The sequence below is a fragment of the Glycine soja genome, chromosome 16 (genome assembly GCF_004193775.1).
Source record: "Glycine soja cultivar W05 chromosome 16, ASM419377v2, whole genome shotgun sequence".
Classification (NCBI taxonomy): domain Eukaryota; kingdom Viridiplantae; phylum Streptophyta; class Magnoliopsida; order Fabales; family Fabaceae; genus Glycine; species Glycine soja.
In genome coordinates, this window is record NC_041017.1 from 23,425,105 (window position 1) to 23,437,893 (window position 12,789).

The following is a 12,789-nucleotide window of genomic DNA, read 5'->3' on the forward strand; positions in this document are numbered from 1 at the left end:
AGGTTTTAGTTTAACAAAATGTCTCCATTTTAAAATAGGAGAACTAAAATTATAAAATTTTAAAAATATAAAGATTAAATGTCTTTATTTTAAAATAGAATACCAAAATTACAGATTTAAAAAATATGCAGACTAAAATTGCATTTAAGAAGAAAAAAAACATATTTAACCCTTAGTAATTTAATCAAATGAGAATTTTAGTTTTATAATTATGTTATTTGATATTTACATATTTTAATCAAAATTAATTATAATAAAATATTTATATATCATTATTAAAACAATACTTTATTAATTAAACACTTTTATAGTGTTTCAAATTTAAAAATTTCAAACAGATGATCTTTCTATTTTGATTTTTTTATATTTTATAATCAGTAAAATATTTTTTTAAAAAAATATTCTTTCCCTTTTTGTGTATTATGTATATTCATAAATACTTGTGAAATGCATTAATTACGTACTAGATATATAAATTAATTTCTTAATAGTTGATCTAGTATGGTACATTGTTATTGGAATTTCTTATCCAGAGAAGGAAACATAGAAACTTGTTACAATGTTTGCTAGCTTTTCATACTTCATTGCAGCTTGTATAAGGAAAAAATGTAACAGTGAGAAGTGGTAAATGAAAAAGAAAAGCTGTAAACCAAAAAAATAGTCAAATATATTTTTATCTCTAATAATTTTATATTTGTTTTCTAATAAATTTTTGTTTTGTGATGTCTCTAATAAAATAATAATTTTGTTTTTATCGTTGACACTTATTTTTAACCCCTAATAAATTAATAAATTTTATGTTTGTTTCATAATAAATATTTCTTTTTTGTTATTAATACAAACTAAAATAAAATTGATTAATTTATTAGGAAGTGAACACAAAATTTTTTAATTTATCAGGAAATAAAAATAAAATATTAAGGATAAAAAATAAAAGTGTTATTTTATTAAGGACTCAATTCAAAACAAAAATTTATTAAGAAACAAATAAAAAATCGAATATTTATCAAAAGGATAAAAATATATTTAAGTGAAAAATATGATGAATATCTGGCTGAGACCTCATTTGTACAATTGCCTTCCCTCCCTCTGTGTATGATAATCTCAAGAATTCCTCTTTGATTGTCTCCTGGCCAAAAAATAAAGGAAAAAATTGCTCTCCCTTTTTTAATATATGGTCTCATTCATCACCTTCTCTAGGTTAACAAATTCAAATATCTTTGGAAGCATTATTTCCATTTAGCAAGTTGCTTCCATGCCATAGTTAGTGTGCCTCCACTTTTTATCTTCATCATATTTATTTCTTGGGATATAGTGTGATGCGCAATCCATTTTGTGGAAGCGCAAAAGGGCCATATTGAACCCCATTTTTTGCTCCGATCAAAGACCACCTGCACCAAAATAATAGCAGCTTACACTGAGAAATATTCAAAACATTCTAATTTTGGAATATGCCTCCTATGAGTGCATACTACTGAAAAAGGTTGCAATTAATACCAAAAAAAAGGTTGAAATTAGATTGTATTTAGTAATAATCTAGTTTGCCAACCTGTATTCTGTGGTGAGGTGATGTAGAAACACCAAAATCTCCAACTTAGCTAATTCATTGCCAGGACATGCATGGGTCCCATTGCCAAATGGCATAAAAGTATTGGGTTTTAGAGCAACCTAGCAAAATTATTTAACAGAATCTGTTAAGAGTCTGAGCTCAGAAACACGTAGGTATGATATGAATAGTAAAGTATATAAAAAATAAAGGAAAGTAAGGATTGCATAACTTCTGCTAAATAATTACCTCAAATCTTGAAGGATCAAACTTCTCTGGCTCTTTGAAGTTGTCAGGACTATGGTGGATGTTTCTAAAAAGTGGTAATACTTTCCACCCTTTTGGTATGAGATACCCTGAATAAAAAAAATAAAAAAGTAGTCCCCAACACAAAATCACAAACAAGGAAAAGAGAGGAATCCTTCTGGCATATTATTAATAATGAAAAGAGGGTATCTTTATCAGATTTGGTTATTGACCTTGAAATTCAACATCCTCTACAGCTTCTCTGAATGTAAAAGATAAAATTGATGCAATTCTTAGAGTCTCTTGTATGACCCTGGATGTCACTGGCATATTTTTTGTGTCTGACCAATTCAAACCCATTTCTTCTCCACTTTCTTCCTTGGCCCTTAATATCGACTCTTGCTCTTCCTGTAAAGTCACAACCAACAACTTTTTAAGGTACCAAACCAAGCCACATGCCAGATTTTATAACTTAGTTCCCTTTATTTGTCATAAAAGGTTTAAACTAAATTCTAAATTAAATGTCTAGTAACAACAAAAATAATTTTTTACTAGTTTAATTTAGAGGTAAATTAATATGCTCTAAATTAAACGAGCTGGTAACGTGAATATACCAGATTGCTCATTATTTTGTTGTTAGCAATAGTTGGGGAGGCTCATTTCTTACTATAAATTAAATTAAGTTAAATAAGCACTAAACTGAAAAATAATTGGAGATTTTGCAAGACAAAAAAGTTAGGAGGCATATGCTTACAGTTACTGCTTCTAGGACACTGGTGTTTTCACCAAGGTACTTAACAATCCACGTAAGTACGGTGGCAGTGGTGTCGCGAGCAGCAAAAATAAGACCAATGATGTTATCTGCTATTTGCTCATCACTGAGTCCTGCTTCTTCACTCATGAACGAGCCCAACAAGTCATTGTGATCTTGCTTCATATTCCTCCTTGTTGAGATGATTTGAGCCAAGATCTGTGCAAGCTCTTTCCTTGCCTTCATGGCCTTGTGGAACAGTGTTCCTGGAAGGTTTATAGGCATTGAATTGTACCCTCTCTCGAGGGTGTAGTAGCATCGCTTCAGATCCTCCCCATAGAGATTCTCATCTTTTCCAAAAATTGAAAGCAGGGCCACATTGAAGGTAAACTGCATAAGATAACAACAACGAAGAAGTTAAGAACCCATTTTTTATTTGGTAAAAAAATGACAAAATTCAACAAGGGCTTCTTTATTTTCATTTTTTTTAGTAGATGAAGAGAGAAACAGAGGATTTTGCTCTGTTTTGTGCTCTGGTTTGAAAGGCTCACGGTTTTCATTTCAAGGAAAGTTGTGATCATTTTTCCTTCCCATGATTTGAGGCAACTTTGGGCAATGGATTCAATGTATGAGACTTTGTCTTTGATGACCTCAGGCCTGAAGGTGCGAAGAACAAGCCTTCTAAGATTAGCATGGTATGCTCCTTGGTGAAAGAAAATTGCTTGCTTCCCCAACATCCTCTCTTTGCTAGCAGGAAATGTTGGTTTGAAGAGTTGAGCTTTGTTCAGTACAAACTTTGCTGCTTCCGGGTCAGAAATCATCACACAAGGATAACCCAAAATGTGTGACTTGAATATAGAGCCATACCTATTGAAAGAACAAAAAAAAATAAAAAACGAATGAACAATTAACCCCAATCCCAAGTACCAAAATAGTACATAATAGTATGTTAAGACAAGAAGTCATTTTCATGAACAAGTTTGATGAAAATGACAAAAGAAATGTTATGAACCTCTTGATTTTTGTGGCAAAGAAAACATTTGGGTCTTGAGAATACATTTGGAAGGTTTCTCCTATGTAAGGCCAACCCATGGTCCCAGGAGGAAGTGGCAATTGTCTACCTTTGGAAGAGAAGAAAAATTTAATGAGTGATTTAGAGAAAAGAATGGTTAGGAAAGAAACAAACAAGAACAACATCGTGCTGAGTTCCATGTCTAATGGTTTGGTTTAGTGTGAGTAGGTTCTTCTGGCTTGTGTAGTTGTAGTTGTAGGTGAATGGTGAAAGAAGAAGAAAGATGAATAAGGTGGTATGCGTTGTGTGACAAAAAAAGTTGAACATTTGAGGTATTTATAGGCTCTTTAGAGTGAAAAGATGTGAAGCAAGAAAGAAGGAGGAAAGAGAGGGAGATTTTCAATTACAGCTCAAATATTTCCACGCACGGAATCTCTCTCTCCCATCACCTCATTTATGTTTATGATGTTTTTGGACTAATTGTGTTGTACTTGTACTTGTAGTATCCCTCAAGAGGGAGAGAGAAAGGAAGAAAAAAGTCAGCACGTGTCCCAAGAGTGTATGTATATACAGACAGATACATATGAAGAATTGAATTTGGTCACTCGTACAATGGGATATGATTGGGATTTGGGAGGGACATATCTGATAGTAGGGAAGAAGAGTTGCACTGAAAAAAAAAAGAATATTTAACATAATTATACATTTAAAATTTTAACGTGAAATATTTGATTAAGATATAATAATTTTATTATTTATAAAAAAATAATTTAATGCAAATAATTAATTACACTACTTCTCCGTAAACTTTCTGCCCTTACTGCCCGACTAGAACCAACACATTTCACGTCGTAAAATCAGCAAGATCCAGTCTGAGATATTAATCAACCTGAATTTTTAGTTAATAAATTTTATTTTTAGTGTAAAGCTAACATAATTTTTTTCTAAGGAGAGAGACTACCGAAGGTAGTAAATTAATTTCTAACAAAGTCTTTCTTAACAGATTATTAATAGTTAAATTTCTATCAACATAATTAATATAATTGTTTGTTTACTATGTAACACTTAAATTATTGGTAATTATTAAATATTGTTATGAACAAGTTTGTGAATTAGAACTTTCTTGAAATGGGAAATGTATGTGGTTTGAACATTTTTGCATTGTACTGAGTAGGTCGAGCTTTCACAATTCACATTAATTAGGCTGCACCCACCTTTCATGATTCATTCATTTATTCCTATTGTAACCAATAGCGTTGAAATTATCTTGGCCCCAAACTGTAATTTATCTTCGCGGATAGTGTTTAAGACATTTCAATAATTTACTATTGTTATTGTTACTATAATTATATCCTTTTCTGCTAATGAAGAATGATTAAATTAATAAAGATGAAAGCATTTCGGTGAGATATTAGTTTGGGTATGAAGTAGATTTGTATAGAGAAACCCATGAGGATTAAGTTAGATAGGAACATTGATCTTTTTTTTTTTTTTAACTTGAGCTCAAGTCTTCTTGCTGTGTCGAAGAGTTATGTTTGACATTTCAGTTAGTTTTTAACTTTTTTATTAACTGAAAAATTTATTTAACTATTCGGTAATCAAACATTTTTAATAGTTTTTAATGTTTTTTGAAAGACTGTTTAAAGCAGTATTTTTTAAAACAGTAAATTCTAATATTTTATATTTTTATCCTCAATATATGTATCTAATTTTCTAGTTGTCTTTTTTAAATAAATCATAATTTTATTATTTTTTTTATCATTTTATACTTTCCAGTTACTTGAATAACTAATTTTACCAAATACTTATAAGTTAATTTTTCAGCTTCTAACTTTCAGTTATCAGCTATTAGTTACCTTTTCAACTAATTCTATCAAAAATAGCCTTAGTGTATGCTTAAAATTAATGTTGGCAACTACCTTGTTATATAGTTGTGTTTCAATCCTTTCCTACATAAAATTAGGTGATTTGTCACGTAGGATCGATGTATCTAATAGTTGGAGGATTATGAGATCTTATTTTTCCTTGATGGATTGAGTGGTATCCTAGCAAATGAGGTTATTGTATGATTATTGGTCTTTTGTTTAGAATGGATCACAATGCTTGTCCATCAAGAGTTTTCCTTAAAATACTTGTCTCCTAGGTTAGAGCCATCACTTGTATAGATTTTAGGGTGAGGTAAACCCTAAAATTTTCCTTTTGCTTTTAGTGGCATTCTACAACTTTACTATTGACACTATAAGAAAGAACAAAAATAGAAATCAACTTTAGGTAACCGGAAAAAATAGTCGCTAATGGTCACAAACTTTGCAATTGATTACCCATTTTTTAAATTAATTACATATAATGATCTATTGATTGATTTAGCATTTGGTATGTGTTGTTGCAACATGTTGCTAAATACATTACTAAATGACATTTTTTAGTCAATTTTGTTAACTATCTAGTGATCGAATTTACAATCAAATTTTGATAAAGGATTTACAATTATTTTAGTCCTTGAACTTCTTAAAAGTTTTGATTTTAGTCCCTTAACTTTTTTTTATCTTTTTTTAGTCCTTTAACTTCTTTTCGTCCTGATTTTTACTCCTTTATATTTTTTCCCAGCCTTACTTTTAGTTCCTTAAAAGGATTAAAAGTAGTGAAGGAAAAAAATTTAAAGAACTAAAAGTAAGGATGAAAAAAAAAGTTCTAAAAATAGACATAAAAAGTTCAAGGACTAAAAACATAAATTTTAAAAGGTTTAGGCACTAAAAAGATAGTTGATGCATAAAGTAAGTAATGCACAAAGGCAAGTCTATCCTACGTAGTAATATCAAGGACTAAAAGTCTAGATATCGAACCCAAAGGACTAATTGTGTTCCCAAAACAATATATTTTGTAACTAATTAATTGAAGAAATAATTTGAAATTAAGATATGATTGATGAGTAATTATCTAATGCAAAATTGAATCTAAACAAGATAATGTGAAAGATCATACGAGATGAATATCCAGGGATTATGATTTCAGACAACCAATTCTTGATGTAGCTCCATGTGGAGCTTGTAGGCCTTGGATCTTCTTCATCAACGGAGTTCTTTGCTTCTTGAATTCTAATGGAAGCAGAATAGAGAAGAAGAAGAGTTGAGAGGAGACGCCACTTCAAGAAGAAGATGAGTCTAGAAGAAGCTCACCACCATAGGAAGCCATGGATAAGAGCTTGAAGGTAGGAGAAGATGAATGGAGGGAGAGGGAGAGAAGGGGCACAAAATTTTGTGCCTCAAAAGAGGTCCAAACTTTGAAGTTTAATTCTCAAATGATCAAGGTTGAAAAAATGCACACACATGGCCTCTATTTATAGCCTAAGTATCACACAAAATTGGAGGGAAATTTGAATTTCTATTCAAATTTCACTTGAATTTGAAATTGAATTTGTGGAGCCAAATTTTGGAGTCAAAATTTCACTAATTATTATTAGTGAATTTTATCTATGGTTCAGCCCACTAATCCAAGATCAAGTCCAAGATTCTCCGCTAAGTATGCTTAGGTGTCATGAGGCATGTAAAGCATGAAGGACATACACAAAGTATGACTATATGATGTGACAATGGAGTGTAGCAAACAAATGTCACCTCCCCCTCTAAAATTTAATTGGATTGGGCTTCTCCCAATTCAATTAAATTTATTTCCAACTACACACATCAAATATTCACTTAATGCATATGAAATTACAAAACTACCCATAATACAAAAACTAGTCTTGGTGCCCTAAAATACAAGGGCTGAAAAATCCTACATTTCTAGGGTAACTTACCTATATTATGGAGCCCTAAATACAAGGCCAAAAAAATAATGAAACCTTAATCTAATATGTACAAAGATAAGCGGGCTCATACTTAGCCCATGGGCCCGGAATCTACCCTAAGGCTCATGAGAGTCCTAGGGCCTTCTCTTGCATCTCTAGCCCAATCTTCTTGAAGTCTTCTATCCAATGCTCTTGCGGGGTAGGATTGCATCATTCCCTCCCCCTTGAAAAGGATTTGACCTCAAATCCCGAGGTTCTTGAAACTCTAGGCTTTTTTTCCTCAACACTTGTAAAAAGAACAAAAACATATTTATTACTGGTGTTTGGTATGTTGAAGTAAGGTAAGGTCTGAAAACCCATTTCCTAGGCATCTTCCCATGAAGGAACATGGTTCCTCACCAACTCAATGAGTGGTGCTACAAGTACAGAAAAAATATGGGACAAACCTTTTGTAAAAGTTTGTTAAGTCATGGAAGCCCCAAATTTTTCTTATACTTGGTGGAGTGGGCCACTCAGGAATGACCTTTATTCTCTTAGGGTTCATGGGAACCCCTTGATGACTATTTAAAAAATTAAGAAAAGTAATGCAATAAAACATACATTTTTTTGTATTTTCATGTTGATTATTCCTACCAAAAAGTATGACAAACCTAAGGTGTCCCATATGAGTACCTAAGTTTGTATTGAAACTAAAAATAAGAACAAACCTAGCTAATGAGTCCCTATGTACACAAATCATGAAGATGTTGGGTGCACGAGTGATTTTACAAAAGAGGGTTACACCACTCAAAACATTCATCATACCACCTAGTTTAGGGATTTGGTGCCTAATAATACCTATTTTGGGCACCAGCAAAGCACAAGAATTTAAACTCTTGCGAACCAAACCCTCATCCAATAACTCATTTACTTGAGGAATAAACTCAAGCCCAAGAGGTGTGACAATGCTAACAAGTGTCTTTTTACAAAGGAGAAAATGTGGAGGTTGTCTAAGAGGGGAAATTTCTTCCATATTTGTCTTATTTCAAAATGCCTTTCCTTCTTAGCTAACCTCTTGGAGGAGACACTTACCTCCTTACACTTCTCCTTAACCATTAAAGGTTGTCATTCTTCTTGGTGGTAGATCTCTTCACTAGATTCTTTCCCTTTTGTTTCTTCACTTTCACTAGAGGAAGGTGAAGTAGTAGCCTCATCTTGGCCACTATAAATGTTTTGGCCCCTCATAATCATGGTTTTCTTGGTGGGGCATTGAGAAGTAGTGTGTCCTCTTCCAAGACATTTAAAGCCCTTCATGGAGCTAGTCTTCTCTTGCATACTAGCCTTAAGGGGTTGCTTTTCTATTGTCTTCCCCTTATCATCTTTGGGCTTAGAAGGTGTCACCCCTAAGATGCCTTGACCTTGGTCTTTCTTTGGATAAGAGTGAGAGCCATAAGATTTTGAAGTAGACTTCATTTTAAGTTGTTGCTCTACCCTTATTTTCCAGTCTAAGTTAGCTTCTACATTGTCCTTCGCGTGGAAGTAAGGGAGGTTAATGTTAGCCTCTTGAGGCTTTCTTTCCTTTTCTCTCCTATGGGAGTGAGGTCTAAGATGTGACCTATGTATTCCTTCATAATAATCACGAAGTGCTATACTTAGGCTCTTCCAAGAGTTATGACTACTATAGGAGACATGTTTTTCTTTTCTTAACTCTTTTAGTATTTTCCTTCTTTCTTCTTCCCTTATTTGTTCCCTCTCATCTTGATTTATTTTTACCCTCTCTTTTCCTTTTTCTTTTCTTTCTAGTTTTTCTTTCCATAACTTGAGGGAACTCAACTCATCTAAGATTCTAGATAGAGGGTCCTTATGACTAGTACCCTCGCCATTAACACTAGATGAATGATGACTCATGTTGGTTCCTAAGTTGTGGTTCTTTCTTGTTGGGGGTTTATAAAAAATGGTAAAAGCTAAGGTTCCTAAAGAACTTAAGATAAGCGTGATAAGAAAGAAGAAAGTACTATGCAATAATAAGATAAACTAGGTGTGGCTAGTAAAGAAAATAAACTATGAAAGTAAGCAAGAAATTAAAGTGAAAGAAATGTAAACTAGGTAGATCCTAAGAGTGTTTGGATGACCTCATTTAAGGTTCCCAACAAAACACTCACTATCCTAAGAAAAAATTGCCTAAAATTATTACACACAAATGGAAGTAGGGTGACTTATTGGAGGCTCCCAACTTACTTCCAATGAAAGGCCTTTTTGTTACAAAATTTGAAGGCAATGAAGGTAAGTAAATTCTCAATTAAAAAAATTACAAAAAGGTCCTCAATTTTTGTGGTTGTTCTGTCTTTGGTGATTCACTCAACTTGGAGTGCTTCTTAGTCCAATAGCTCTTAAGGTGGTTGGCCCCTTTCTTCTTGACTCAAATTCTTCAAGGGATGGCACCAATCCTCCTTTCCAATTCCCTATATGGAAACTCACAAACAAGGAAACAAAGAGACAAGCAATAACTAAAAACTTAAAAAAATGAAATGAAAGCTAAACCAATAGATTTTTAACAAGACAAATTTTCAAGGATTATTCAACAATTAAAGCAATGAAAAGCACAAAAAATCAAGCTAGGACTCAAAGAGAAACCTAGAATGGCTCTAGAGTAGAGTAGAAAAACTAAAAAAAAAAAGACTCAAGAAACCTCTAGTTTTGGCACTTTTTTCACAATAATTTTCAATTGAAATTTCATAACTAAAATTGGTATAAAATAGGCACCAATTATAGAACAAATTTCGAGCCAAAACAACAAGCACACTTCCCTTTCACTTTTTTTTTCCTGGATACTGATTTTTCTGCCAACTTGTGTGATTTTTATTATTTTTTACTTTTATCCAAATCACTTGGTTATTTTTTTTATATAATTTTGGTACAGACGTCCAGAAAATTCTGTAAAAACTTCAGCTCAAACTTCGTAGTGACCAATTTCCAGTAATTTATACAAGTTCGTATGTTCAAGCTGCCAACACCAACGATTTCAACCTAGAAATCAAGAGTAGTGTTTATGTTGCTTAAGGCTTGGATAGTTACAATTTGTGTTTTCTTATGCTCAATTATCATGAATAACACAATTCAAGAGAGCTTAAGACTTATTTTGATTCACAAATCCAGTCACAACTCAGTACCACAACGCAACTTCATCATAGGCATCATGTAGGAAACTTAGAAAACAAAAAAAAGTTCAACAACAAGATTACTTCTAGGAATTGATTTAGAACATGTTGTGAACTAAATAACAAGCATGAATTAGACTCAAAATTAAAAAGATAGGCTAAGAATGACAATAATACATGAACAAATGTATCTAGAATTCAATCAACAAAATAAAAATTCAACATAAACATAGAACATAATGTGACAATTATTATGACTAAACATGACTCTAAGATAACATGGATTAAGTGATTTACACTTAGATTTTTATGTTTTTTTTTTCTAATCAATATTTTGGAAGAAAATTTAGATCTAAAGGTTCAGAACAAGAAGATTATGACTGAAAAATGATAGAACCTAAAATCAATACAAAAACATGATTCAAGAGTAGATCTATAAAATTTGAACCATAGAAATGCAAGAACAAGTGTAGATCAAAGATTTAATTGGTTTATTTTTTTGAATCTACTCTAAACAGCACCAAATCACAAGACAATGGAGGATATACATGGAAAATAAGATGAATAAAAAGGATTTAAAGTGAATTGATCAAACAAAAAGAAAGAAGAAGCAAAGGAACATCACCTAGATGAAGATGCTCTTGATACCACATGACGTAGCTCACTTTGGAGCTTGTAGGCCTTGGATCTTCTTCATCAATGAAGTCTTTTGCTTCTTGAATTTTAATGGCAGCAGAATGGAGAAGAAGAAGAGTTGAGAGGAGACTCCACTTCAAGAAGAAGATGAGTCTAGAAGAAGCTCACCACCATAGGAAGTCATAGATAAGAGCTTGAAGGTAGGAGAAGATGAATGGAGGGAGAGGGAGAGAAGGAGCACGAAATTTTGTGCCTCAAAAGAGGTCTGAACTTTGAAATTTAATTCTCAAATGATCAAAGTTGAAAAAAATGCACACACATGACCTCTATTTATAGACTAAGTGTCACACAAAATTGGAGGAAAATTTGAATTTCTATTCAAATTTCACTTGAATTTGAAATTGAATTTGTGGAGCCAAATTTTGGAGCCAAAATGTCACTAATTATGATTATTGAATTTTATCTATGGTTCAGCCCACTAATCCGAGATCAAGTCCAAGATTCTCCACTAAGTGTGCTTAGGTGTCATGAGACATGTAAAGCATGAAGGACATGCACAAAGTGTGACTATATGATGTGACAATGGAATGTAACAAGAAAATGCTCGCCTCCCCCTCTAAAATTTAATTGGATTGTGCTTCTCCCAATTCAATTAAATTTATTTCCAACCACACATAACAAATATTCACTTAATGCATGTGAAATTACAAAACTACTCCTACAACAAAAACTAGTCTAGGTGCCCTAAAATACAAGTGCTGAAAAATCGTACATTTCTAGGGTACCTTACCTATATTATGGAGCCCTAAATAAAAGGCTAAAAAAATAATGAAACCTTAATCTAATATGTACAAAGATAAGCGGGCTCATACTTAGCCCATGGGCCTGAAATCTACCCTAAGGCTCATGAGAACCCTAGGGCCTTCTCTTGCATCTTTAGCCCAATCTTCTTGGAGTCTTCTATCCAATGCCTTTGCAAGGTAAGATTGCATCAATTCTTCCAATTCTAATTTTAACAAGATTGTCACTATTGTTGATTGTTGACTTTCCAAAGTCAATTATTAGTCATTGATAGTGGTCTAATAATGCTCTTTGCCTTAATTAATACTAAATTGACAATTGATGTATTAATTTAATTCAAAGGATTAAGACTGATGACTAGGATGATTAGTCAGTTTCCTAAATAACCTATCGAAGATTATCCAACTAGTTTTTCCATGCAGTCTGGTATAAAACCCTCTCTTTCTAATTCTACCAATTACATGGAGATGGTCACTACTATTCAATCAATTATGTATTAGGACTATCGTTTCCAAATAGAAATTAAAAGTGAGAAAGAGGGTTGAAATCCGGGTGAGGAAATGGTTTAAGGTAGGTTACATCATAATCTCTAGACTAGAGAGACTAGCTGCTCAGTGCCATGAATACACTAGAAATCCAAAGAAGAAGCACAAACATACCAAGAGGGTTGAAATCTGGGTGAGGAATGTTCCCAATTGTGATCTCCACACTTCACTGGGATTAAGGACTCTTACACAATGCTCTCGCTCTCTCAGATTTCAAAATTTCATACAAGAGTAAAAGTTAAAACCTAAAGTATAAAATAATCTATTTATAGCCTCATGATAAGTGATTGTCAATGCGTTTTGATCATGGCCTTAATGAATTGATTTG

At 32.6% G+C, this 12,789-nt stretch overlaps 1 protein-coding gene across 1 annotated transcript; it reads right to left on the reverse strand.

Moving 5' to 3' along the window:
• Positions 1–988: 988 nt before the first annotated feature.
• On the reverse strand, positions 989–4,005 carry LOC114389666 (abscisic acid 8'-hydroxylase CYP707A2-like). Its single transcript, XM_028350393.1, has 7 exons — positions 3,556–4,005; positions 3,095–3,410; positions 2,547–2,933; positions 2,026–2,200; positions 1,796–1,902; positions 1,550–1,668; positions 989–1,391 (listed from the first exon to the last, which is right to left on the reverse strand). The coding sequence occupies exons 1-7, from the start codon at positions 3,753–3,755 to the stop codon at positions 1,298–1,300; spliced, it is 1,398 nt and encodes a 465-aa protein (XP_028206194.1). The 5' UTR covers positions 3,756–4,005; the 3' UTR covers positions 989–1,297.
• Between the last annotated feature and the right edge of the window lie 8,784 nt (positions 4,006–12,789).

Excerpts from the sequence above, each read along its gene's own strand:
- LOC114389666 (XM_028350393.1), bottom strand. The coding sequence starts at position 3,755 with ATGGAACTCAGCACGATGTTGTTCTTGTTTGTTTCTTTCCTAACCATT. Across the intron at positions 3,411-3,555 it reads TTTGCCACAAAAATCAAGAG|GTATGGCTCTATATTCAAGT; the intron begins GTTCATAACATT and ends TTCTTTCAATAG. Across the intron at positions 1,903-2,025 it reads AGAGGATGTTGAATTTCAAG|GGTATCTCATACCAAAAGGG; the intron begins GTCAATAACCAA and ends TTTTTTATTCAG.